This window comes from Vulpes lagopus, chromosome 14 (genome assembly GCF_018345385.1).
Source record: "Vulpes lagopus strain Blue_001 chromosome 14, ASM1834538v1, whole genome shotgun sequence".
NCBI lineage: Eukaryota > Metazoa > Chordata > Mammalia > Carnivora > Canidae > Vulpes > Vulpes lagopus.
Window position 1 is genome coordinate 13,783,510 of NC_054837.1, and position 26,602 is coordinate 13,810,111.

At 45.6% G+C, this 26,602-nt stretch overlaps 1 protein-coding gene across 4 annotated transcripts in view; it reads left to right on the forward strand.

Annotated features, from left to right (window-relative positions):
• The first annotated feature begins 3,622 nt into the window (after window positions 1–3,622).
• The window catches only part of ASCC2 (activating signal cointegrator 1 complex subunit 2), a 41,675-nt gene continuing 18,695 nt past the window's right edge, over window positions 3,623–26,602 (forward strand). For 2 of the 4 annotated variants that reach the window (XM_041729019.1, XM_041729020.1), the window contains exons 1-8: window positions 3,623–3,747; window positions 8,270–8,367; window positions 14,033–14,191; window positions 14,575–14,745; window positions 16,374–16,503; window positions 21,400–21,467; window positions 22,705–22,815; window positions 23,922–24,034. In XM_041729019.1, coding sequence (XP_041584953.1) covers window positions 8,287–8,367; window positions 14,033–14,191; window positions 14,575–14,745; window positions 16,374–16,503; window positions 21,400–21,467; window positions 22,705–22,815; window positions 23,922–24,034 — 833 coding nt within the window. In that variant the 5' untranslated portion in view covers window positions 3,623–3,747; window positions 8,270–8,286. The remainder of the gene's footprint in view (window positions 3,748–8,269; window positions 8,368–14,032; window positions 14,192–14,574; window positions 14,746–16,373; window positions 16,504–21,399; window positions 21,468–22,704; window positions 22,816–23,921; window positions 24,035–26,602) is intronic. The other 2 variants (XM_041729021.1, XM_041729022.1) reach the window with 1 other exon arrangement.

The following is a 26,602-nucleotide window of genomic DNA, read 5'->3' on the forward strand; positions in this document are numbered from 1 at the left end:
GGGAAGGTGAACAGAAGAAATAAACATTGAGTGAGCCACACAGCCACTAACCCAACAGGGGGTTCTCCATGGACACATCCCTGCTGGAAGAATGAAGCACTAAGATGATACTAATTCATTTTAGGTGACTCAGAGCATCTGGGCCAGGGGAATTCCCACCCAGATATTCTCATGCCGATTTTCTAGCAACAACTACTCTTCTTCCAAGTTATCCCTAGACTTGATTGGTTACAGGCACCACAGACACTCACCTTCACTGTCAACCCAAATATTTCCTCTTAAAGTAAGCTATTTGTTGTTTTTCTTTTAATCTAGAGAATTGAAGCACCCAAATTCCTCCACAATGTGTGACTAATGTATGTCTTAAGGCTTATTCTGTTAAAATGGCTTTTAAACTTAATTTCCTTTTTTAAAAATATTTTATTTATTTATTTATTTATGATAGTCACAGAGATAGAGAGAGAGAGAGAGAGGCAGAGACATAGGCAGAGGGAGAAGCAGGCTCCATGCACTGGGAGCCCGATGTGGGATTCGATCCCGGGTCTCCAGGATCGCGCCCTGGGCCAAAGGCAGGCGCCAAACCGCTGCGCCACCCAGGGATCCCTAAACTTAATTTCCATTGGACATATGTTAGCCGAGACAAAGATATCTCCTTTGGAAGTTAACATTCCTTATTAATCTCTTCTGGCAAAGAAGAGAAAACAGAGATAAAGGAAATACAAGAGTTAATACTCCAAATGATATGGAGTCTCCCTTCCTCTCCAATAAATGTCTTGAGCACCTATCATATGCCTGGTACTGTCTATGTTATCTCATTAAACCTCCTAATGAGCATGAAGTGGGTATTAATGACCCCTTTTGACAGTTGAGGAAACTGAAACACATTTGGAGAAATTAGTTGTCTTATTGACTATTGGTCTTTTTATAGTTCTGCTATTTAGCTCCAAAACCTTAGTGATATTAATACCCATGCGGAAAAATAAAACCCATGCATACATTTTTGCCAGAAGTCTTACTTTAAGTTTTCTCTGTGCCAGAGGCTGCTACTCATGATTTCCTTCCAACCGATCACCAAGATACATATTATATTTCCTGGGTGCCCAATGTGTGTGATGCCAAAGGGAAAAAACATGGAGTTTCTGGCAACTTCTCTGCCCCTTCTGTTACCAGAGCAAAGTGGGGCTGCTCTTTGGTGAGTTATAGACAGAGACTACATCAGGTGGAGTTGGAGTTGCCATACGCATCATCTTTAGAGTCATTTTTATTTGCACAAATAAGGAGATTATGAGGAATAACTTCCAAAGCCCTGGCTCTCCAAACAAGGGAAACAGGCCCTTTAATAAAGGTTTGGGTTGAATATTCAAAGGGGATTTCAACATTACAGTGAGGCTGAGATAGGGACGCCTGGGTGGCTCAGCATCTGCCATTGGCTCAGGGCAGTGATCTGGGAGTCCTGGGATTGAGTCCCATGTGTGGCTCCCTGCATGGAGCCTGCTTCTCCCTCTGCCTATATCTCTGCCTCTCTCTCTTTCTGTGTCTCTCATGAATAAATAAATAAAATCTTAAAAAAAATTTTTTTTAATGAGGCAGAGATAATTGTTGGTCACTTCTGGCACTTTCTGATTCATCTCTGTGGGGATCTTCCTCAAATGTTTCTTTTCCACTCTGGCAGTTTGTTAGTTTTTTTGTTTTTTTGTTTGTTTGTTTTGTTTGTTTCTAAAAAGTTAAGGTTGACAGCTAGTCAGAAGCTGCCAGGAGTTTAGTTCTGAAAAGGTAAGATTGACAGTGAAGCAGAAGCTTCTACTAGAAATTTCCTGAGTTCCTGGGGACAGGCTGGTGACACTTTCATATCAGTAGATGATCAGCTTTGCCTGAAAAATGACAGCAGTTAAAGGAAGCACCCACTGTTTTGACACAGCCTGCAGCATTTGGCCACTCGAAATTCCCAAACTTGTTTAATGGAACTTGGGTAAGCCTTTGGTCAGGAGGTTATGAGGGCAAGCTCTGGAGCTAGACAAAGCTGGGTTCAAATTCCATCAACTTACAAGTTTGTGACACTGGCTTGGTCTCTAAGCCTCTCTATAAAATGGTATAACAATTATTTCTATCTCTTATAATTCTTTTTTTTGAAGATCTTATTTTTAAGTAATCTCTACACCCAAGATGGGCCTCAAACTTAAGACCCCAAGATCAAGAGTCACATGCTCTATCAACTGAGCAAGGCATGCACCTTTAATAATAATAATTATTATTATTTTTAATTTTAGAGGGTGGCAGCAGAGAGAGACACACAGATTCTGGACTGAGTGTGAAGCCATACATCACACTCAATCTCAATGCTGAGATCATGACTTGAGCCAAAAAGTAAGAGTTGGATGCTTAACTGACTGCACCACGCAGGTGCCCCACCCTTTGTAATTCTATTTCTTTTTAAAGATTTATTTATTTATTTATTTATTTATTTATTTATTTATTTATTTATGAGAGAGAGAGCATGTCTTTACACCCACATGAGTTGGGGGAGGAGCTGAGGGAGAGGGAGAAGCAGACTCCCTGCTGATCAGGGTGCCTGACAGTGGCCTGAGATCATGACCTGAGCTGAAGGCAGAGGCTTAACCAACTGAGCCACCCAGGCATCCTGGTAGTAGTGGTGATTTTTTAATCCTTATTATGTGTCAGGCATTGTGCCGAAACCAGGGTTGTGTACTTTTAACTAGCTTTCTGTGGTGATTCTCTCTCTTTTTTTTTTTTTAAGATTTTATTTATTTATTCATGAGAGACCGAGAGAGAGAGGCAGAGACAGAGACAGAGGGAGAAGCAGGCTACATGCAGGGAGCCCCATATGGGACTCTACCCAGGGTCTCCAGGATCACACCCTGGGCTGAAGGCGGCACTAAACCCCTGAGCCACCCAGACTGCCCTCTGTGATGATTCTGATGCACAGCCAGATTGGGAATACCAGCCCTGTGCCACCTAAGACATTCTCTGGAAAATTTGCATTTTGCTTTTAAGATATCTATACCACAGCCTTCTTAATTTAAAAGAAAAAAAACAAAACAGAACCTTTTTGTATTGCATACACAGAGAAATGTGCTCAACCCATAAGTGTACAATTTGATGACTTTTGCAAATTGAACACATCTATGTAGCTACCCCAAGATAAAGACATGGAATGTCCCAGTCTCACTTGCGGCCCCTTCCAGTCACCAGCCTCAGGGGACCACCCTTCTAACCCTATCACCACTCACAAGTTTCGCCAGTTCCAGAACCTCCTATAAGCAAAATTGTAGTCTGTTCTACTTTGCTTTCTTTTGCTCAACATCATGTTCATGCTTTTGATTTGTTAAAACTACTCTTCTGGATTAAATGTGTAAAAGGATGATTGAGGAGGTTAGGAAAGAGATGGAAGCCTGAGACCCTGAGAGACCAGGTACAAGAACACTTGGATTTTTCCAAGAGGTGTAATCTCTTGGGAGACTGGAGGGGGCAGGGGGCGTGGTCACAATCGGCCTATTTCTTGTGGGGGCGGAGTCTTAAGCCTAGAGGCGTGGCCAAGGGCCCAGCTTCCCGGCGGCAGTTCGTACGGGGGGCGGGGCCGGGCCGAAGCTTCCTGTCTGCGCCTGCGGAATCGCCGTTTGACCCCGGAAGTGCCGGCCCACTGGGAGCTGTCACCGTGGACCGCGGCAGCGGCGGCGGCGGCAGCGGCGGTGGTGGCGGCGGCACAGAGCCGGTAGTGGAGCCGCCGAGGTGAGTGCGTGGCTGGGCCCTGCCGAATAGGGGGCATCGGGCCTGGGACGAGACGTGGCCATGCCTCAGGCTGCCACGGGCCTCACTGCCTGCCTGGCGGGGCCGAGACTGACGCTGCCAGAGGGGCCATGAGTTGCCCCTGAGGCCAGGCCTCTAGAGCGTGGAGTCACGGGTTCGAGGCTTAGCCCCAGAGTAACCTTGGATGAGTCACAGCCCTCTATCCTCACTCCAGGTTTCAGTTTCTTTACAGTTCATTCATTCATTCAACAAATATATGTCCATCACCTCCTGCGTGTTAGGAACAGATTTAGGCACTGGGGAGACTAACAGCAAGACAGACAAGGCACCTTCCCTCATGGAGCATCCAGTCCAGTGGGAGGAGACAGTCAACGACAAACTAAGGCACAAGATAATCAAAGATAGACAGTAACTGCAGAGTGAATACCTTAGATTGGGTGGTCTGGGAAGTTCTCTGAGGAAAGGAATATTGAATTGAGACCAGAGAAGGGTGATGACAATCAGAGAAATCGAGGCAGCAGTAGCACAGGCCTTAACCATAATTAGTGCTTGCATCAAGCTCACTTTCTAAAATAAAGCTCTTTTCTAAGTTTTGGCTTCAGTTGCCCTGCTTGGCGTGAAGGATGTAGTGGTGGGCACAGATGTCATCACCAGTAATATCCTTTTCCTTTTGGAATTTAAAGTCTCATCTTTGCCTAGTTAATTTCTACCCATACTTTAGATGAAAATTCGGATCTTCCTTGACACGCTCCCTCCCTCAAGTCCGTTCTGTCTGTTACATGCAGTCATAGCCTGATGGGCCTGACCTGCATAGCTTACATCACGATATTTTACTAGTTTTTATGGCTGTTTGATTCATATCTATCTTTCCCATAAAGACTAAATTCGTGAAGGGCAAGACCAAGTTTGTTCTTTGCCTACTTTGGTATTCTCCAGCTTCAGTGCCTGGCACATAATAGGTGTTCAGAAACTTTTTGAATGGATAAGTGAAACTATTAACATGGTCTTTTCTCTTTAGGGGTTCATAGACAGCTTCTCTGCCACCAACTTATTGTCTTTTCTTATTCTATCTCTTCTCTACTTAAATGACTCCTCCCTCACTGCCTTTAGATGAAAGGCTAACATCTTTAGCATCACAGTGGAGGCTCCTTTTTAAATGTCTTTATCTTTCTATTCAACCTCACCTCTCTACTTTGATCATCCCCTTCCTGACCTTGTATTTTCAGCCATATCAAATGCCCCTTCCTTTAAAGCCACTGGTTCTGAGCCTGTGTTCACACTTGCTCTTTGCTTGAAATGCCTCCCCCGCCGCCATCTTTTCCTCCCATCCTTCAACAACCAGGTTATGGGTCACCTTCTTGGTGACATCCTCTCTTTCTCTGATGTGCTTGTTTTGGAAATTTCTTGTTCCAGCTTTGATCACATTGAATCATAGTCATTTACATGCCCAGGACCCAGAATGTATTCAGTCAGCTTTTGCTGAGTAAATGAAATCCAAAGTGGTCTGCCTATGGCTGGGACTTGTAATCACAAGTAAACTTTATTGAGTGCTTGTTACGTGCCAGCTACTGTGTTGAACATTTACCATTGGTTACTTCTCAAACCCAGTTTTACAGATGAGGAAATCAAGGCTTAGAGAGTTTAAGGAACTATCTCCAGGTCTCAAACATGGGTAGGAAAAGGTGGAGCCAGGAAATGAACCCAGGCTGCAGAACTATAAAGCTCTCTTTTAACCACACCAGCCTGAGTCTGAACTGCTTTTATAGGCACTGGCTTGTAGGAAATGATTTCTTCTGAAATCAGGTGCTGTCTCTACCTGTCTAGGCCTGGCCTCTAGGGCCTAAAAGTTAAAGGGTGAAGAGCCGCCACCTACTATGGCTCTTTCCCTAATCTCGATCCCTACATTGGACGCTCCCATGACCATCTTTGAAAGGTGAACATGGAAAGAACCGAGCCTGTGAGTCATTTAGATTTCTGGACTGGCGAGCAGACTCCTGGTGTTTCCAGCTGCCGTCCCAGCATCACTGGGGGGTTAGGAAGGAAGTATTTTTAGTCTTTTCAGCACAAGAGTTCCCGGTGCCAAGGCAAAAGGGCTGGGCTTCAGTTTCAACTTGGTCACTAATGTATCTGCCTTGAGCAAATCAGAGCCCTTCTTTGGACATCTGAGCATAATAATCCTTGTTGTCTGTAACTGGGTTGTGAGAGGCTTGCAAGATAGTAACTTGATGAGAAATAATGTCTGTGTAACATGTATACATTTTGCAAAGCTGAAAAGTGAAAGCTTATCCAAGCCCCTTTCATTACTTCACACCTTATGATTTTTTTGAGGCCACCACATCACACCACACTCACGTGTGCAGGGACCCCATAAACCCACTGAGATCCTAGAGCTGGAACAGGCCTTGAGGACTAAACAGAATAGTCCTCTTTTACATCCTTTTAGAATGGATATCTTCACAGTCTTTTTTTTTTTTTTTTTTTAACATTTTATTTATTTGACAGAGAAAGAGAGCACACTAGCAGGAGCTGCAGGCAGAGGGAGAGGAAGAAGCAGACTCCCCGCTAAGCAAGGAGCCTGACACAGGGCTGATCCCAGGACCCTGGGATCCTGACGTGGGCCAAAGGCAGACGCTTAGCTGACTGAGCCACCCAGATGTCCCTCCTCACGGTCTTTAAAACAGCCCATGAACTAAGGTTCTTTGAGTACCAAGCTGTTCCTATCTCCTTACCTTTGTTCCTGCTGTTTCCTCTGCCTGGGGCACTCTCCTTTGTGGCTAATCTCCTCTATCAAGACTCAATTCAGACTCTCCTGATCATTTTGGCTCCCCAGAAATCCTTTCCTGACAACACTCCCTGCAAGCTCAGCTACACTAGGCTCAGTACAGCGAATGGTTAAGAGACCCCCAGCTTCACCAACTACTAACTGAGTTCTAGGGCTAGTTTCTTTTCTTCTGAATCTCTATTTCCTCATTGATAAAATGAAGATAAAAATAGACCTAACCATTGAGTTGTCCTAAGCATTAGTATATGCAAAGTGAGTTAATGCTGAGAAAAGCCCTGGGGAAAGCACCAACGCATGATAAGCATGTTGCTGTTACTGCCATTATCATTGTAATTATTGGGCTGGAAACTCCTGTGGGGCGACCCTGTGTTACCACTCTGTGTCTAAATAACACCAGGTCCTGGCCTGATATCTGAGATATCCTGTAACTCATAGCTGACCGTGCCCTTCAGCTTATCTGTGAGGTTCTCAGGAGGTGATGGATGGTGTCCTCATTCCAGCCTCAGTATATCTTTATGTTGTCATGGAGACTGGCTGGCCTTATATGGCATGTCTTCTAAGGGGCCTAATTCACTTCCATTCCATGATTCAGCCAATATGCACATCCCTTCTGTGGGGCAGGCCGAGTAGAGTTATGGAAAGAACGCTGGATGGGAGAGGACAAGAGATGTGGCATCTGCCACTCACTGACTCTGAGGTGGGTTTGGGCCTCTACTGAAAAGAGCTCACACTCGGGGCGCCTGAGTGGCTCAGTGGTTGAGCCATCTGCCTTTGGTTCAGGTTGTGATCCGGGGTCCTGGGATCGAGTCCCGCATGGGATTCGCCACAGGGGGCCTGCTTCTCCCTCTGCCTAGGTCTCTGCCTCTCTCTCTGTGTCTCTCATGACTAAATAAATAAAATCTTTAAAAGGAAAAAAGACATGAGCTCACACTGGCAGCTTCCTGTGAATTCTGTCATCCTCTCTGGTCCTTCTATTAATCTACATCCTTCTTCCCTGAAGCCTAGAGAAGTAAAATTTTAAAACCCCTTGGGATGCCTGGGTGGCTCAGTGGTTGAGCATCTGTTTGGGTCAGGGCATGATCCCCGAGTCATGGGATCAAGTCCTGCATCAGGATCCGTGCATGGAGCCTGCTTCTCCCTCTGTGTGTCTGCCTCTCTTTCTGTGTCTATAATGAATAAATAAATAAAATCTTAAAAAAAATTTTTTTTAAACCCTCTGTGAGGAAAGGCCCATCCTTCCATTCCTCAAAAGACTGCAGATATGCTTAGAATTATAAGAAAAGTCCTTATATATTCAGTCAGTCATCAAACAGTTGATGAGGCCAACTCTGTTAGCAGGCCTGTGCTGGTCATGGAAAAGACAGCAAGAGGATAGCCCAGGCACTGTCTTCACAGAGCTTACATGCCAAGCGGGGCACAGAGCTGGACACATAATAAAGATTATCTAGGTACTTTTAGCCAGTCCTTCAGACAGGGTTGGAATATATCAGGAGTCACCTGGGGAGTGTTTTCCTTCCTCAGCTGAGAGCTTTTGCTTGAGGCAGAAAAGTCACCTCAGTGTGGATTAGTGGGTGCAAGAACCAGGCCTTCGAGGTTCATCAGGAGCCTCTTGAGGCCAGAGTGTGAAGCTTCTCTCCTGGCTCTGGGATCAGTTCCAGAGCAGGCCCCTGCCACCAGGAGCCTATGTGTCTGCTCTCTTCTTCCCATCCATATTCCTTTCAGGAGGGTCACACAGCACAATGCCAGCTCTGCCCTTGGACCAACTCCAGATCACCCACACGGACCTGAAGACAGGAAAACTGAGGACTTCACCAGCGCTGGTGAGCCGGTTACCTTGAGGCTGCTCAGCCTGATGTTACCTCTTGCAACTTCAGAAGCGAAAAGCGCATTCCTCCTCTATCTGTTCCAAGAATGACCCGAGGGCCACAGTCAGTAATTCAGTAGCAAGGACACTACCAGATCCTTCCAGGCCCAGTGCAGAAGTTTCCTTTCTGAGCAGCAGCTTGAATTTGAGTAGTACTTTCCATGTTGCCACTCCACACCTTCCCCCCAGAGCATTTCATTTTGAATTAAGAGTCTGATGGCGGTTGTGACTCAACTCGAGCTGGCCTAGAAAAGGATCCAGTCCAAAGCCGGGCTTGGGGATTTGACCCTGCGGGAAGTGTTCAGGTTTCAAGTAGGCCTTTTTCAGAGCTATCTCACCTGCTATCCACACTTCAGGGGGAACACCAGTTTCAGAGGTCAGGTTGTCTTTTATCATCATGGGCTAAGAAGCGCCACCTGCCACATACCAACTCTGCAGGGCTTGGGAGACTGAAAAATAAGGAGGCCGTGAGCGTGCCGATTACCAGCTGCAGAGTGAGATTAGGCCTGCGGAGAGGTGCCAGGCTGCCGAAGGAGACAGATGTGGGGACTGGAGTCCCCACACGCCCTTACTGTTTTCCCAAGAATATGAGCTTACTTGACAGGGTGGGAGGAAGAATTTTCTAGGGGGGCTTGAGTAGAGTCGTGGGAAACAAGAGCTTGGTGTTTTATTTCCTGCTCTCTGGATGGCTTCTTATTACTTCCTAACTATTCTCTGATAATAGGACTTAACGTTTATAGAGCACTTGCTCTGGGCCAAACCTTTCTAAACACATCACCTGGATTATCTCATGTTAAGCTCTGTGAGTAGGTATTTTGATTGTCCCCATTTTACAGATGAGGAAACTGGAAGTTAAAGGTCACAGAACTAGGAAATTAGGGGAGCCAGGATGGGAACCCAGCTAGACTGACCCTAGGTCTCATACCCTTAACTGCTATAAACCCTGTGGCATTTTGTTTTGTTTTAATAACCTTTTTATGTGAGGAGGGTATTTATCAGAAAATCTTTATCTGTTCTGCCCAATGTGGTAGCCACCCACCGTAGTCACCATAGTCATTCACCACATGTAGGGATTGCACACTTGAAATGCGGATAGTTTAAGGAACTGCATTTTTTATTTAATTTCAGTTCATTTAAATTAAAACAACCCATGTGGTGAGTGCCTACTGTATTTGGCAGCAAAGATACAGAAGAGTTCCATTAACGCAGAAAGTTCTGTTGGGCTGGTGGAGACTGACTTCCTTAAGTGGTTGACTCTGATTTTCTACCTCAGTCCTTCCCCATTTGTTTGTTTATTTATTTAAGATTTTATTTATTTATTCATGAGAGGCACAGAGAGAGCCAGAGACATAGGCAGAGGGAGAACCAAGCTCCTCGAGGGGAACCCAATATGGAACTCGATCCAGGGACTTCAGGACCACGCCCTGAGCCAAAGGCAGACAGATGTTCAACCACTGAGCCACCCAGGTGTCCCTATTTATTTATTTTAAAATTCATTTGAGAGAGAGAGAGTACACAGCAGGGGGAGCGGCAGAGGAAGAGGGAGAGGCAGACTCCCCGCTGATCAGAGAGCCCAACATTTGGCTTGATCCCGGGACCTGGAGATCATGACCTGAGCCAAAGGCAGACGGTTAACAATCTGAGCCACCCAGGCACTCCATTCCCCATGTATTTAATATCTGGGTTGCTAGGCTGTGGGCTCCATGAGGACAGGAACCTGGTCCCTTCCCTTCATTCTCATTTCCCAGTGCTAGCTGCATTTCTTTCAGAAAATATTCAGTAAATGAGTCAAGGACTCCAGCCAGGCCTTGTGCCAGACACTGGAACTAAGAGAAAAAAAGACATGGTTCCTGGCCTTCAGAGGTCTGTGGACTAAGAAAAGCAGACCAGGGGATCCCTGGGTAGCTCAGCGGTTTAGCACCTGCCTTTGGCCCAGGGCGCAATCCTGGAGTCCCGGGATCAAATCCCGCATCAGGCTTCCGGCATGGAGCCTGCTTCTCCCTCTGCCTGTGTCTCTGCCTCTCTCTCCCTCTCTATCATGAATGAATAAATAAAACCTTAAAAAAAAAAAAAAAAAGCAGACCAGTCATTTCTCTACAGATAGGGTTGTGGTAGAAGGGGCTACATGACTGCAGAGCCCAAGCCACTGATCCAAACTGAAGGGGTTTATGGGGCAGGGAGGGCTTGAGGGTAGTGGGAGGGTATGTGCAGCTAGGGAAGCCTTCCTGAAGGAGGAGGATCCTAAACTGTGTTTTGAAGGGGGAATAAACAATAGCCTTGCAGAGCAATCAAAGGATGAACCTGGCAGGAGGACCCAAGTATATTATCCTGGAGTCTTGAGAGAGCCCGACTCCTCCCTCAACCACCAGTCACTTGGGGTGGAAGCAGTAGCATTGAGTTAAGGAGCACAAGCTTTGTGTTAAATTTCATACATACTTAGCCATGTTATTAGAACATAGTAAGCGCTCAGTAATGATGATGATGACAGCAGTGACAGTAGCAGACGGTTCGAATGGGGAGTAGGGTGGGAAGAGAATGAGTGGAGGGAGATAGCTGCCTGATGAAGGAGTGGTCTTGTTGAGATTTGTACCCATTGTATATTTGTCTCTTTAGTCCCAACTTAGGACAGGGAGATCTTTAGCCGAGGGACAGCCACCACGCTGCCTTTGCAGGGTGATAGGTGGAGCTAATGTTTATCGAGTAGCTAACTGTACACAGTACACACTTGGTGCTATTGAAAGTACAAAAGAAAGAAAACCTTGGGCAAGAATGAGTGAAAGAGCTCTTGAGGAAGACAAGACTCATAAAAGTGGAACATGTGGAAAACAGTGCAAAATGGTTTCTTATCAAGATCAGAACAGAGTTTGGTGGGCAGAGACTGTCCAGGAAGCTTCACAGAGCAAGTGGGACCTGAGCCAGGCTCGGCGGGTAGAAGATACAGTTGGGGCCTGCTACCCTCTGCCCTGAAATCTCCCATGGTCCCTGTTACCTGCAGAATAAAGTCCCCACTCTTGAGTTTGGCATTGAAGGCCCTTCAAAAAACTTGGCTCTTCATTATCCACATTGATGCTTTGTCTAGCCAGCAAATGTATACAAAGAGTCTGCTTGAGGCCAGACACTGTTCTAGGGACTGGGAATGCTGTGGTGAGCAAGGCCCATACTGCTTCCGGAGACCTACAAGCTAGTAGGGGAGACAGAGAAGGCAGGCCCTTCCTTTTTATATAACTTTTCTGGGGCATGATTGAAAGATAATAAACTGCACATACTGAAAGTATACAGTTGGGTTGGTGTTGACATTAGTATGCACCCAATCGTCATAATCAAGATAATGAACATTTCTGTCATGTCCCAAAGAGTTTCCTTGTGCCCATCTGTGATCCATCCTTTCTTTTCTCCCCATGTGCAGCAGCCACGGATCTGAAAGTACTTTTAATGCAGTTCAACAGGCGCTATGGTTAGGGAAGCACACAGTGCAGGTGTTGGAGGAGTCCAGGTGAACCCCTAACCTAGTCAGGGGTGGGAGTTGGGGAGACTTCCTGGAGGAGGTGAGGTCAGAACTGGGATCAGAAGGCTAAGCAGCAAGACCAGGATAGCATGTGAGGACTGTAGATCATTCATCAGGTCTGCAGGCTGAGCTTTGGTTCAGATCCTGCCTCAGTTGCCTCCTTAGCCCTGTGACCTTAGTAAAATTCCTGAAGCTTACTGATTCTTTGTTTCCTCCTCTGTAAAATGGGGAGAACACTACTTCCCTTTTGAAAAATTGAAGATAAAAAAGAAAGAGGCTGTGGGACATACCTAGTCAGCAGCCGGCCAGGACAGGTCCTTGTTAAGAGGTGGCTTTTATCATCACCATTCCAGTGTTCTCTTCCTCCACATCTTTTTCCCACCACCCAGTGCAATCTGGGCCCTTTGTTTTTCGTAGCCCATTTTTATGCCTCCATAAAATACCATTTCTTCCGTAAAGAAAATCCTTCTCATTTTCCAAGGCCCAGCTTAGATGTCCTCCATGTGCAGATAATCACCTTTTGTACTCTCTCGGTCCCTCTGCCAGGTTTGAGCTGTCCTTCCTCTGTTTTGTGCTCACTTGATGGCTTAGATGTGCATCTCCACGTCTGGAGCATAGGCTCTGTGAACATGCAGATGTTTTCTTCACGTGCTTCACCGTACCTGGCACAATAGTGCCGGTAAATGTTTGTAGGAATGCAAGGAAGGTAGAATCTCAGGGTGTCTGTGTCTGTCTGTCTGTCAGAGGAGTAGGAGGCGATGAGTAGCCCTGCTTGAGAAGTGACCTAAGAGATGAGGTGTCAACAGATGGAAGGGAGGAGCTCAGAAACCAAGGAGACGAATTTAGATCCTAAAGAGAAGTTTTGAACTTGTTTCAGCCAGCAGGATTCCCTTTTTCAAAAAGTTTGTACCTGGAAGCCCACTGTATAAATTCTGGTATCCATGGGAGGGGTCCCAAAGGATATGAGAGGGGTCCCATATCACCCATATGATAGGGGCCCCCGAGGAATCCTTGCAGGACTCAAAGACTCCACAGTCTGAAAACTTGCACCAGGCAATAGGGAAGCATAGAGGGTCCTCGAGGAAACTGATCAATCAGTCATGATTTTCCCTGTCCCCCTGAACTGACAGACCCTGAAGTAGGTGGATTGTGGTTGATAACCACCGAGGCGTTGCCGGGCCTTCCTCCTATTACCACTTCCCCTGGAGAAAGCAGCCCTTATGTAGTCAGAGGAAAATAGCTCATCTCTTCTTTATGGTAAACAAAGTAAGGTTTGTTTATGACAAGGTAAAGGTTGGGAGAGAGAACTTGTGATTCTAAGCTGAGACCTGCAATTATTTGATTAGTATCTTTTCTTTAAAAGAAAAAAGTTACCAAGGTGTTTTTTTTTTTTCCTGATTCTAAGAAGGAAACAACATGATACATACATATAGTATGGTACTATTTATGTAAGAAAGATGAAAACAGATCTAAAATACCTTCTATGGGTATATATTTGCCTGTAAAAACCTAGAAAAGGTCTGCAAGGACACTCATCTGATGGTGAGTGGTCGGTCACCCCTGGGAGGACATGAGGACTGGGAGTGTGGTCCCAGGAGACTCACCTTCTCTGCAGGGTTTAAGTTTTGAAAGAAAAGATGTGCATGTCTCCCTTGTATTATTACAAAATAGCTTAAAAAGTAATACATGTATATTTTTTTAATTGGAAAATATATTCGTGTCATAATCACCCCCCACCAAAGATAACCACTGTTAGCTTTGTTATGTTGACCGCCCCTCGCCAGTTTTTTTTTTTTTTAACTGGTGTTAAAAATATATACTTCTTTAAAAATCCCCAAACTGGTTGTATTAAATAGGTTTATATCCTGCTTTCTCTTCCCTTGACCTTTCCCCATGTCATTAAATATCCTCCAAAACACGTGGTTTTTAATGCCTGCCTGGTGTTCCCTGGATGCAACCAAGCCCCCTTTGTTAGAGACACTTGGTTCTTTATGCTTAAAAACTCCTTGGAGGGTCACCGGTTGGAACAGCCAAGTGTTGTCATTGCTGTGGGTTGGCAAATGGGCCCTCGCTGACTAACCTCTGCCACGTTAACACGTGGTTTTTGGATCCGTAGCACCCCGAGCAGAAGGCAGACCGGTATTTTGTGTTATACAAACCGCCCCCTAAAGACAACATTCCCGCCCTAGTGGAGGAGTACCTGGAACGCGCCACCTTCGTAGCCAATGACCTCGACTGGCTCCTGGCCTTGCCTCACGATAAATTCTGGTGCCAGGTAACATTCTATCAAAATTAACACTAAGACAAAGCACATAACATGCTGTTGGTTGGTTGCTGTTATTGTTTTTCTCCCACCCCCCCCCCCCCCCCAGGAGATGCTTTTTTCCTTACTTCTTACACTGGATCCTTAACAGCAAATTGTGGTTTGGATTGCTCTGTCTTGTATCACGATCTTAATGATGTTTACACAACGCCTTCCAACGTGTCGTTTTTAGAAACTTGTGTTTAGCCTTCGGCTCATTCATACCTCCTTAGTCCCTTGGGGTTGGAGTGTTTTCCTTAGGCCAGGGCTGGTAGGCTATGAGCCCCTGCACAGTCCACCCACAAGCCCCTGGGCCTCAGTGACAAATCCTCGCTCTGATCTGTTGTCTGCCATAGGTTATCTTCGATGAAACCCTACAGAAGTGCCTGGACTCCTATCTGCGCTATGTCCCCCGAAAGTTTGATGAGTGGGTGGCCCCAGCCCCTGAGGTTGTTGACATGCAGAAACGCCTCCATCGAAGTGTTTTCCTCACTTTTCTCCGCATGTCCACTCACAAGGAATCCAAAGTAAGCCTTTGATCCCACAGGGCGCTACCCAACACCCAGCACCTCTGTGCCAGATTTTCCTGCCCCTGAGAAGGAAGGCCCTGAAAGTATCGTGTTTCTTCTTTGTCTCTCCTCTGCCTTTATTCCCACCTTTGAGGAAGAAATCTGTGGGCGCCCCTCCCCTTATCTGTGAATTCACTGGGTCTGTGTTACGTCCAGTGTTTTCATCAATGGGAGCAGAGGGCCCTTTGCCAGTTGACGTGTGACTGTGCCTTTTTTCATGCGTCAGAGGGTGAAAACAGTGATTCTGATTTGTTAAAGGAACTTTTATGTGCTTTTTAAAAACCTTTACTTTTTCCCCTCCAGGTTTTAAAAATAACACTGTCTCTAAACAACTCAAACAGTACAGAAATATTTTGTAGATAGTGAATGTCACCTACAAAATCCCTTTCTCCAAAAAAACCCCACCATTATGGTGCATGTTCCTTCAGGGAATTTTTTTTCTTTCAATATACTTGTGTGTGTTTGTGTGTGTATGTGCGCACACATTGATTTTTATAATAGGATCTTGCTTTTTTTTTAACTTTTGAAGTTTGGAAACTTTGAAATATATACAAATATATACCAAAATATATTTTTATAATAGGATCTTGCTTTTTAAATTTTTAAAAAAGATTTTATTTATTTATTCATGAGAGAGAGGCAGAGACATAGGCAGAGGGAGAAGTAGGCCCCATACAGGGAGCCCGATGTGGTACTCAATCCCGGGTCTCCAGGATCACGCCCTGGGCCAAACCGCTGAGCCACCCAGGCGTTCCTACTTGCCTTTTAAAAAACTTTTGTAGTATGGAAATTTTCAAATATATACAAAAGCATAATGAACCCCATGTATCCATTACTCAGTTTCAACAATTGTCAATATTTTGCCAGTTCTATTTTCTTTTTTCCCCTGAGTTTTCTTTTTTTTTTTTCCCCTAGAGTATTTTATTTTATTTTATTTTTTCCTGGAGTTTTTTTATTTGTTTTTGTTTTTGTTTTTGTTTTTTTGAGGGGGAGAGAGAGCAAGTGTGCAAGTGGGTGGGGCAGGGAAGTAAGAGGGAAAGGGAGAGAAAGAATCTTACACAGATTCCACACTCAGCACAGAGCCCAAGGGGGGCTTGATCTCAACCTTGAGATCATGACCTGAGCCAAAAATCAAGAGTCAGATGCTTAATCGACTAAGCCACCCAGGCACCCCTTTCCTGGAGTATTTTATAGCAATTCCAAACATCATGATAATTTACTCATAGATATTTTATTGTTATTTTTATTTTTTAAAGTAAGCTCTATGCCCAATGTGGGGCTTGAACTCACGACCCCAAGATCAAGAATTGCATGTTCTGACTGAGCCAGCCAAGTACCCCAATGCATAAATATTCTAGAATGAATGCTCAACCAACTATTTTATAGTGTATTTTTGCTTCTTTTTACATTAAAATGAAGAATAGCTATTGCCCCAGGTCAATATATGAGGCTCAGATATGTTCATAGTGTGGATGGACCTTCATTTATTAGCCAGTCTCCCATTATTTCTTGTGTGTTTGCTATTACTTTACCAAGAGTACACTTTCATAAAGTTTCTCATCCTCCCTCCTTGCACTGTTCCTTAGGATCACTTCATTTCCCCCTCTGCATTTGGAGAAATCCTCTACAATAACTTCCTGTTTGACATCCCGAAGATCCTGGACCTCTGTGTGCTCTTTGGAAAAGGCAACTCACCATTGCTCCAGAAGATGATAGGTATGTGGAGCACATGGCCTGAGGGGCTGCACAGAGATGGCCCCCACATGCCAAACTAGAGCACCTAGATGAGTGCAGGAGGATTCAGAACTGCAGTGGCAGCCAGGGGTTGGGTATGACTTTGCAGATGTATGTGTGTCAACTCTGAAAGACACAACTGGCTGGCCATGGAGAAGTGGAGACAACACTGTACTACACACTCCCTCAAGGATCTTGGTATTAGGCCACATGTCAAACAGTTGAAGGAGTGGGGAGATTTGCCTTAGCTATGAGTATAGGAATAGCAGTGATTGCTAACCTTTAGGTAAGTGCCCACTGGAGGCCAGGCATTCTGTTGAGCTCTTTGTATGTGATCTTTTTTTTTTTTTTTAAGATTTTATTTATTCATGAGAGACACAGAGAAAGAGGCAGAGGGAGAAGCAGACTCCCTGCAGGGAGCCTGATGTGGTACTTAATGCCAAGACCCCAGGATCACAACCTGAGCCAAAGGCAGACACCCAACCACTGAGCCACCCTGGTGCCCCCCTTGTATGTGATCTTAATTGATCCTCACAGCAGCCCTGTGATGAGACTCCTGTAATCCTCCCTTTTTACAGACAAGGAAACTGAGGTTCAAATGTAAGGGACTTGCTTGGGAGCCCATGATTAATAATAAGTGGCCAAGCTGGGATTTATGTCACATAGGCCTGACTCTTCCTCTTTGTCACTCCCTGCCTCAGGGATAATGGGGTTGCCTCAAAAGTGTCACGGTTTGCATTGTTGCTAAGGAAAGTTGGAGACCAAGTTCAGAGAGGATTCTTTTAGGTTGTGAAAGGAGTGACTTCAGCAGTTGGATCTCATCAGGAGGCAGCAGGCTGGAGGGTTCCATCAGAGCCTGAAGCTTGGTTGAGATGCTGCAGAGGGAATAGTGCCCCAGCAAATTCCTCGCTGAATCATGGCTGATGGCATTGGGCTGGACATGGAGACAGGACACCACCGTCAGCCCTCCTCACCCTAAGATTATAGAATATAGTCTTCCAAATGCCCAATTACAAAACTAAGTTTTCTCTTGAAATGGTTTCCTTCTGGGGATCCCTGGGTGCCTCAGCGGTTTAGCGCCTGCCTTTGGCCCAGGGCACGATCCTGGAGTCCCGGGATCGAGTCCCACGTCAGGCTCCCAGCATGGAGCCTGCTTCTCCCTCCTCCTGTGTCTCTGCCTTTCTCTCTCTCTCTCTCTCTCTCTCTCTCTCATAAATAAATAAATAAATAAATAAATAAATCTTAAAAAAAAAAAGATTTAAGAAATGGTTTCCTTCTTTCCTTCCTCCTAATAATAAAGGTGATAATAAAGGGAATATATGTTAATTTAGAAAGTTTGGGAAGAATATAAAGCATAAAGAAGTGGAAAAGCGATTACCAAATTCCTGTGCCCAGAGACAATCATTTGGTGATTATTTCCTTTCAGTCTTTTCTCTGTGTATTTTTTAAAAACATGTCAGGCCGTAACATGAAATTTCATATCCAGCCTTTTCATTGGAACAGCATCTGGTTTCTCATTCAAATCTTTTTCCTTGATCATCAGTTCATTTCTTTTACTTCCCAGAGAAAGACTCTTCATAATGTTACTATAGACTGAGGGCATGGAGTGAGTGAGCAAACTGGGCATGATTAGTTAGAGAAACAGTTATTAGGCCAGTTTGATTAGAGCAGAGCATTCCAGGAGGGCAGCAGCAGAAGATGGGAAGGGGCAGCTGGGGCCAGATTGGGGAGGGCTCTGTGCCAGCCATTAGTACTTGGGGGAGTAGTATCGCTCGTTGGCTCAGAAGGTAGGCTCTGCCAATTCACACCCCAGCTCTACTCCTGACTGTGTCACTTGGTCCAAGTCAGTTAGCCGCCCACAGCCTCAGTTTTTGCATCTGAAGAATGGGAAGACTAATGCCTTATGTAACTTATAGGATGATTGTGAGGGTTAGCACAGTGCCTGGCTCCTTATAAGTGCCTGGTGACTGAGCTCTTACTGTGATGCGGCCACGGGAGCTACTAGGAGGAGCTATCTGGTGTCAAGGTTAATTTGGCAGCTTGCCAGTGGGAAGGGTGGTGACAGGAGACCGAGTAGGAGGCCAGTGCTTCAGTGTGGTTTTTAAGGTGAGAGTCTGGTTGGGCTGAAGAAGACATCCTGGAGGTAGAATAAAGCAGGGCTTGGGAAGGTCAGCTGGAGGGAGAAGTCAATAATTCTGGAGAAAACTGGTGTGGGGTGCAGGAAAGGGGCCTTTTGGGCTGGGGGTGGGTTGCAAGTGGAGGCATAGTCTGTTTAGATCTGTAGGGTGTGAGAAGCTGTGCAGATTCAGGGGGAGAGGACTTTTGGCTGCAGTTCCAGGAAGGCAAGGGTGGAGTGAGAAAACTCCTAATCTTTTGAATTACTCACTTCTTTGAGAATCAAATGAAAGCTTCTCCCCAGAAAAACATACCCCCTTACAGATTTTGAGGTGTTTTTAGAATGTTTTTATTCCCAGATTGGGAACCCTTAATTGGCTTATTTAGGACAGTCCATTCTTTGTCTTTTAGAGGGTGATTAATAGAAAAGAAGGCAGGACAGGCATGTGGAGCCCCTTCATTGTCTGTGTATTGGGGTGTATGTGTTGAGGGGGGTGTGGAGGACAGGTTTGCAGACAGACAGACAGACACAGACACATGCATGCAGGTGCACACACACACACACACACACACACACACAGAGCAGCTCTCTTTCCAACCCTTGAGCAGAAGGCACAAGGGGCAGTCTCTACTGTCTCTACCCCAGAAGCTCTTGAGCAAAGCAAATCAGCTGTAGTAGAAATAAAGGCTTACTTCTCTTAAAAAAAAAAAAAAAAAAAGATTAGCTGTAGTAAGAGTGTTGACAAGGGAGAGAAGGAGGAAACAAGGGGACTGGCTGATCATCCTTTGGCCAGAAGCCCAGTCCTTACCTGGCACCCACCTCCCTCTCCAACCTTCTTGCACAAACACACCTAGCTTTTTTTTTACCCTCAAGGTTGGCATTCTGAGTCAGTAAGTGTAATTTTGTAAGTGGGGTCTTTCAGTGAGCCACTTTGCGAAAGCAGGAGGACACCAGGCCTTGGCCCCATTGAGGACTGCTCCAATCTCTTTGGTAATACCTTCCATTCACCCTGGGTTTCTGAACTGCTTTAGTCTCGGAGGGATGCCACTGTTGTCTCTTACTTCTTAATTGTTTCTTTAAGAGATCGAAAATCAGATCTTCACCATCACCGGATCAGATAAAGGAGAGGGAAGGGTCAGTTGTGAAACGTTATCTGTTTTGATGCTTATAAAACATCCCTGTTATTCAGGCATAGGCCCTAGAAGGATTATGAAAGAGTGTCCTACTCTGGGCCAGGTGGTTGGGGCATAGTGGGGTCTACCATATGGCACTGGGGGGAGACCTGCTCCTGATGCCTGAGTCAGGAGGCACTACCTGGAGAAGGTGACACCTGCCTTATGGTGAATGTATCTCTGGGAAGTCACTCCTTCCCATAGAAGGAGGAGACGGCTTGTTCTTTGAGGTTGAGGAGGTACAAGAGAGTAATGCAGGCACAAGAAATGGGGAGAGGGTGACTGGAAATGCCATCGGGCCAGATCTCACATAATCCTCAGTGCTGTGGCCAGGAGTTCAGACTTGACCTTGAGGATACCATCAGATGGGAGGGTTTTCTGAGAAAGAACAGAGGTTGGTGGGGAGACAGCTCAGTTCTTCCTTGCTGTCAAGAGTAGGAGGTGGGCACAGATGGTCAGGGAGTACCTACACAGGTTGAGGGATCAGCACTCATCTGTAGGTGGGATGCACTGAGCAAGCTCATGCTGGTAAAACTCAGCTTTCTGGAATCAAGGAACGAAGTAGCATCCAAGAAAGTGTTTACAGAAAATCCAGCTACATAGTGATTTGCTTACTCACTCAGTCCCATCTGGCCTTTGACCTCATTGATTTTCAAATCCTCTGGGATGGGGCAAGGGCTACAGCATTTTCATTAAGGAAACCGAGGACAGACCTGCCCAAAGATAAAAGATGCTTAGAATTCAGCACAGCCTGACAGTCAGCCAGCATTAGATGTTAGGATTATGGTGGGCTGAAGAACCCTGGCCTCTTCTTAAGGGTGTTGGTATTTTGCATCATCATGTCTCCTGGCTAGCTATGATTTTCCCTTCCTCCCTCGCCATTTCGGCAGCCGGAACACTTGGTTTCTGTTCCAGTGACCATATGCTCTAACCTACGCACTCACAACAGCAGCAGTGCTTAGAGGTAGTAGACGGTCGGAAGGAGCTTTGTTTTATAGGAACAATTGCAAATGTGTGGTAAACCTGTCTCTAGGTCTCTCCCAGACCTCTCCTCTTGGAGGAAGATGGATTAGCATGGCTAGTGTATTCAAAAGCAGAGGGTAAGAGAATTTCCAGACAAATTTCTCCCTAGAGTCTCCTCACATTATTAGAGGCGTGGCCTGGCAAGAATCCTGGATTGTAGCATCCAGGTTTCTTGAGCAAAGAGATCATATCTCCTGATTTTCCTGGATGACTAATACCCACTTGCAAAGCCAATGCTGTTATACAAGGCACAGTGCCCAAGTGTGATCACTCCCTGGGGACATCAGGATGAGCTGGTTTGACCAGGGCTGGCCTTTTATGTAATTCATTATGCAGAGGTGTTTAAAAGGTTAAATTGTACCGAATAAAGTCCCTCCCTCATGCTGGGGAAGTTTCTAGGCTGGGCCAAAGCTCTGTGCCAGCAGGGCCTGGGGCCAGGACTGCTCTAGTGCAGAAGGGCTTAGGAAAGGGAAGAAAGGTCACAGAACATGCTGGCAACCATTTGTAATGTGTCCTCCCCTCCCTCACCCTCTTTTCCCAATTCCTGCCTTTCTCTTCTCTTTTCAGGAAACATCTTTACCCAGCAGCCAAGTTACTATAATGACCTGGATGAAACCATGCCCACCATCCTTCAGGTACCAGCTCTCAGTCCTGCCCAGATCCCCTCCCTAACCTGATGGTATATCCCTGGACTTTCCTGGAAGAGCCCCAAGAAACATTTACCCACCACCCCTCTCCAGTCCTATCCCTAGACAATCTCTGCATCATGCCCCACAGTGCACCCTTTCAAATTTGCCCCTTTCCCTGCTTGAACAAAACTAAAATCTAAAGGCTATCTAGCACTTATACTAAAAGAGCTTAAATTGTGTGCACTTTGCCAACAGCCATAACCTCTATGGACACCCTTCCAAGAGACCTGTGTTTCTCAAATGAGAGCTTTAAAGTTCTATAAAACTGTTTTATAAAATAATGTTCATCGTAGAAAATTTGGAAAATATAAAGAAAAAAAACAGAAAGAGGAAAATTAACCCATAATTCCAGTGCCAGGAGATTCCACTATTCACGATAACGTTTAGGACAGTTATGTGCTAGCATACTTAAAAGATGGCGCAGTGAGTTAAAGACTTGCATGATATAACAATGGGCTGTTTTCTCCTCACTGTTTTTTGTTTTTTTTTTTAAGATTTTATTTATTTACTCATGAGAGACACAGAGAGAAGCAGAGACATAGGGAGAGGGAGAAGCAGGCTTCATGCCGGGAGCCCGATGTGGGACTCGATCCCAGGACACCAGGCACTAAACCACTGAGCCACCCAGGCATCCCTTCTCCTCACTTTTGATTTGTCTTTGATTTCAATGTATTTCCATAAATCACCATCTGCAGAGGATCCAAAAATATATATTATTGAATGTGTATCTTAAATAATCATTACCACACACTTGCCCAACATATCCATTCAGATAATTTCTACAGGATTCTGGGGGCTTTTCATACATTTCGTCTTTTTTTTTTTTTTTTTTTTGAATTTTATTTGCTTATGTAACCTCAACACCCAACTTGGAGCTCAAACTCACGACCCCGAGATCCAGAGCTGCACACTCTTCTGACTGAACCAGCCAGGTGCCCCTTTACATTTTGTCTTTTTAATCCTCACCACAATCCTGTAAGAAGAATAATCCTCATCATCCCCATTTTACAGTTTCCACTCTGACCCTGGGCCCTGTTGTAGTCTTGGCTGGTTTCTTGGGAATGCTGGCACATACTCGAGAGATCCCAAGGCAGCTTTCATATCACCCACCCCCGATTGCAGGTCAGGGGTCCTAGCTGCTGGTTTGACAGGATGTGGGAGACCTCCTTCTTGTGTTTCACAGGTTTTCAGTAATATCCTCCAGCACTGTGGTTTGCAAGGGGACGGAGCCAGTGCCACACCCCAGAAGCTTGAAGAGAGGGGCCGGTTGACCCCCAGCGACATGCCTCTCCTGGTGAGGTTGCCTGTCAGCCCAGCTTCTTCTTAGCTAGTAGGGGACCCAAGAGCTTCTTCCCCTGCTCCTGGCCCTTTGCCCCAACTCCATAAGCCACTCTTCCCATCATACAGGCTTCAAGCATTTCAGTGAGATTTCTATTTCTCTCTGGGAGCTTCATTTAGGGAGTAGTGGGAAGAACAGGAAACTAGAGTGCAGAGGATGGCGGCTCAGTCCTCACTTAGTTCAGCACAGTGAACTCATTTGTGTTATTCATTGAGCCCTGAGTTTGGTCAGCAGATTTGTACTGAGGACGCTCTGCCATGTGCTGAGGCTTCAGGGTAAAGGAGCAGGCAAAAGCAGACAGGGCCCCTGCTCTCATGGAACTTACAGTCTAGGGCAGAGGAAAGTAAGGAGCCTAGACATGTGTCAGGCCTTGTGCTAAGCACTGGAGATAGAGCAGGATAGAGGCAGCTGTGAGCTACCCTCTTGGAATTTGCACTTTTGTGGAAAAACAAGTGTTTCAGAAAGAGGCACACCAAGCACTGTGGGAGCAAGTCACTTTACCCATCAGAACCTCAGTTTCCTTATCTGTAAAATAGGGATCCTAACAACTGCTCAGCCTGCTTTTAATAGTCAGGAGCCTCAGGAACGTGTGTAAGAAAGCACTCCATAAAAAAAAAAAAAAGAGGAAAGAAAGAACTCTGTGTTCTGTATATGCTCTTCAAAATGTACGAAAAGTGTGGGCTTGATATTCTTGTTCTTGATGGGATGTACTTTCTGTATAGGACTCCAGGTGTTGTCTTCTGGTTCAGGGGTTGGTTCTCCTTCAGCTTAGAAGAGAGAACTGTATTATCCTAGAATGAGAGGTAACCCCAGAGATCATTGGGTGGGTGCCTGTTGGAGCTACAGTAGCAAGACCTGAGGGAAGGAGATTGAGTAACTTGTCCAAACCGTGCTCCTAGAGATGGATCAGCCAGGCTTCACTCAGACCTCCAGTGATCTCTTCCCCCCACAAGGCATCTGCCTCTTGACTCCCACGGATTTTGTCAGCTTTGTCTCAGACCCACTACAGAGTAGTGTCTGGGGGCGGAGGAGAATAATGCAGTGTTTTCTTTTGGCAACAGGAATTAAAAGACATTGTCCTCTACCTTTGTGATACCTGCACTACGCTCTGGGCCTTTCTGGATATCTTCCCCCTGGCTTGCCAAACCTTCCAGAAACACGACTTCTGTTACAGGTACAGCAGTAGTCCTGAGTGCTAAAATAGAGATTCTAGCTAACATCCTCATTCAGCAGACATTTACTGGGTACTTAGGATGTGCCGGCACTCTTCCAGCCTGGGGTTACAGTAGTGAAGAAGACAAGTAAGGCTCCTGCTTGTGTTGAGCCTGCATTTTAGAGTATACCCATTTTTGGCTAAGAACTAGGTAGGGGAGGAAAAAAAACCTAAACCACCAACAAAAAATAGGACAGTTTTAGTTCAGCTCTGTTCTTTTCAAATCCCCTTTCATGGTCAGGCACAAAGGACTAACAGATCATAAGAAGTGGCCTGAGGACTTAAGCATCAAGTCTAGAGGAGATCACGTGCAAAGAAACAAGTAGATATGCTACATGTGGGGCTGGGAACCCAGAGGAAGGAGGCAAAATTCTGTCTGGTGGAATAAGAGGTTTCATGATGGCCCTTACATGAGATCTGGAAAAATGAAGAGGAACCTTCTAGACAGAAAGATTACAGTGGCAGGAAGGATATTCCAAGCAGGCGGAGTGAAGGGGAAGGCCCAGAGTGTATCCAAGGAGAGCCAGGGAATGAAGTAGGATGATTTGGGGCCCAGGGTAGCAGGAACAGGAGCAGGTAACAGGAAAAGATACTTCAGAGAGGTTGGTAGAAGCCAGACTGTGAGCTTTGACCTCGCTGGCAGGGAGTGGGCCTTTATTCTGTAGGCGCCACTGGAACTTTTTTGCAAAGGAGTTATAGAAAGATCCTGCCAGGATGAGAAAAGATGTAGAGGAGGATATGAGCAAAGAAAAATGTAGGGAGGGAGACCTTCCTTGCCCACTTAGCACCAGGAGCATTCATCTGTTTCTTGGGCGATGAGAAAAGGGTACACAGGCCTGGGCTGGTAACCTGCATGTTGCCTGGCAACAGTGGGGGCTGGCCTGCTCTCAGTGGCCTCTGGCTATTGCTCTTGCCAGACATCTCTCCCCACTGTCTGCAGGAGCTTCTGGGAGCTGCCCAATTCCATCCACTCTGCTATCAGTCCATTCAATCATTCACTTGCCCATTCAACAAAACATGTATCCAGCACTGACCTGCATCAGAGATGGTACCGGTTCCCTGACCCCTCCTGGGTCTTCTCAGCTTCTGATGTGAGGACTGATCAGCCTCCCAGAGGATGTTAGAATACAGCACCAATCAACACTCTCCCCAGAAGAAAGGGGTTAGGATAGCCCTGTAGCTGTCCACTTTTTGAAAAAGGTGTCTTTTCTCACAGTTAAAGTGGCAAATGCTCATAGGAAATTTGAAAAATCCCTAAAGGTAAAATATTAAAATCAGGGGTTCCGGGGTGGCTCAGTCCGTTAAGCGGCTGACTATTGGTTTCAGCTCAAGTCATGATCTCAGGGTCTTGGGATCGAGCCCCACATCGGGCTCCATGTTCAATGCAGGGTCTGCTTATCAACTTCTCCCTCTGCTCCTTCCTCTCCCTCATACATAAATAAAATCTTCATTAAAAAAAATTAAAATCACTATGAGAGATCATGCTATTCTTAGGATTTTGTATCCTGATTATCTTCACTTACCATAGGCATTGTCTTTTCTTTTTTTTTTTTAAGTAAGCTCTACCCCCAATGTGGGGTTCAAACTCATGACCCCATGATCAAGAGTCACATGCTCTACCGACTGAGCCAGCCAGGCACCCCCATAGGCATTTTCCCATTTTGTTAAAGCGTCTTCCCAAACATGGCATAGATTGCTTTTGAAAGGGTCAACAGAGGGTAATTTTTGGAAGAACTGACTTTCCTGCAAGCCATAGTGAAGGGAGAAGAGTGGCTCCACCCATCTGAGAGTGAGGAGGAAGAAAGAAAAGCACTGTTGACTGTACGTGTGACAATGCCTTTGACCCACAAAGAGCAAGGGGGCTGGCCCAGCCTGTTCACACTGTGCTAGAGCCCAGGAATGCCCGCTGAGCAAATGCAGCCACTTCACTCCTAGCAACTTTCTGGAAGGCGCTACAGCCATCAAACAACTCTGTGGCTGATCCTCTCAGAACAAACTCCATCCTCCCAGACATCCTCAAGTATATCTGAGTATCTCTCTGTCACTTAATTTTATGAATAAATAATATATTCACATGGTTCAAAACTCAAAAGGTATAAAATATATACTGAGGGGCTCCTGGCTGGCTCAGTCAGTGGAGCATGCAAATTTTGATCTCTGGGTCATGAGTTCAAGCCCCACACTTGGTGTAGAGCTTACTTTAAAAAAATTGTAAAAAATAACAATTATTACATATATATAAAGCCATCTATGTCTCCTCTGTCCCCAGTCCTGTTTTCACATACCACCATCGTTAGGGGTTTTATTTGTGTGTGTGGAATTTTCCAGAGATATGCATGTAAATATAAGGAGATATGCACATTACATATCACCCTTTCTGCTTTTTAAAAAAATTTTATTTATTTTTAGGGAGAGTGCAAGCAGGGAGGGGCAGAGGGTGAGGGAGAGAGAATCTCAAGCAGACTCCCCACTGACGTAAGGCTCAACCCTGTGACCCTGGGATCATGACCTGAAGGCTCAACCCTGTGA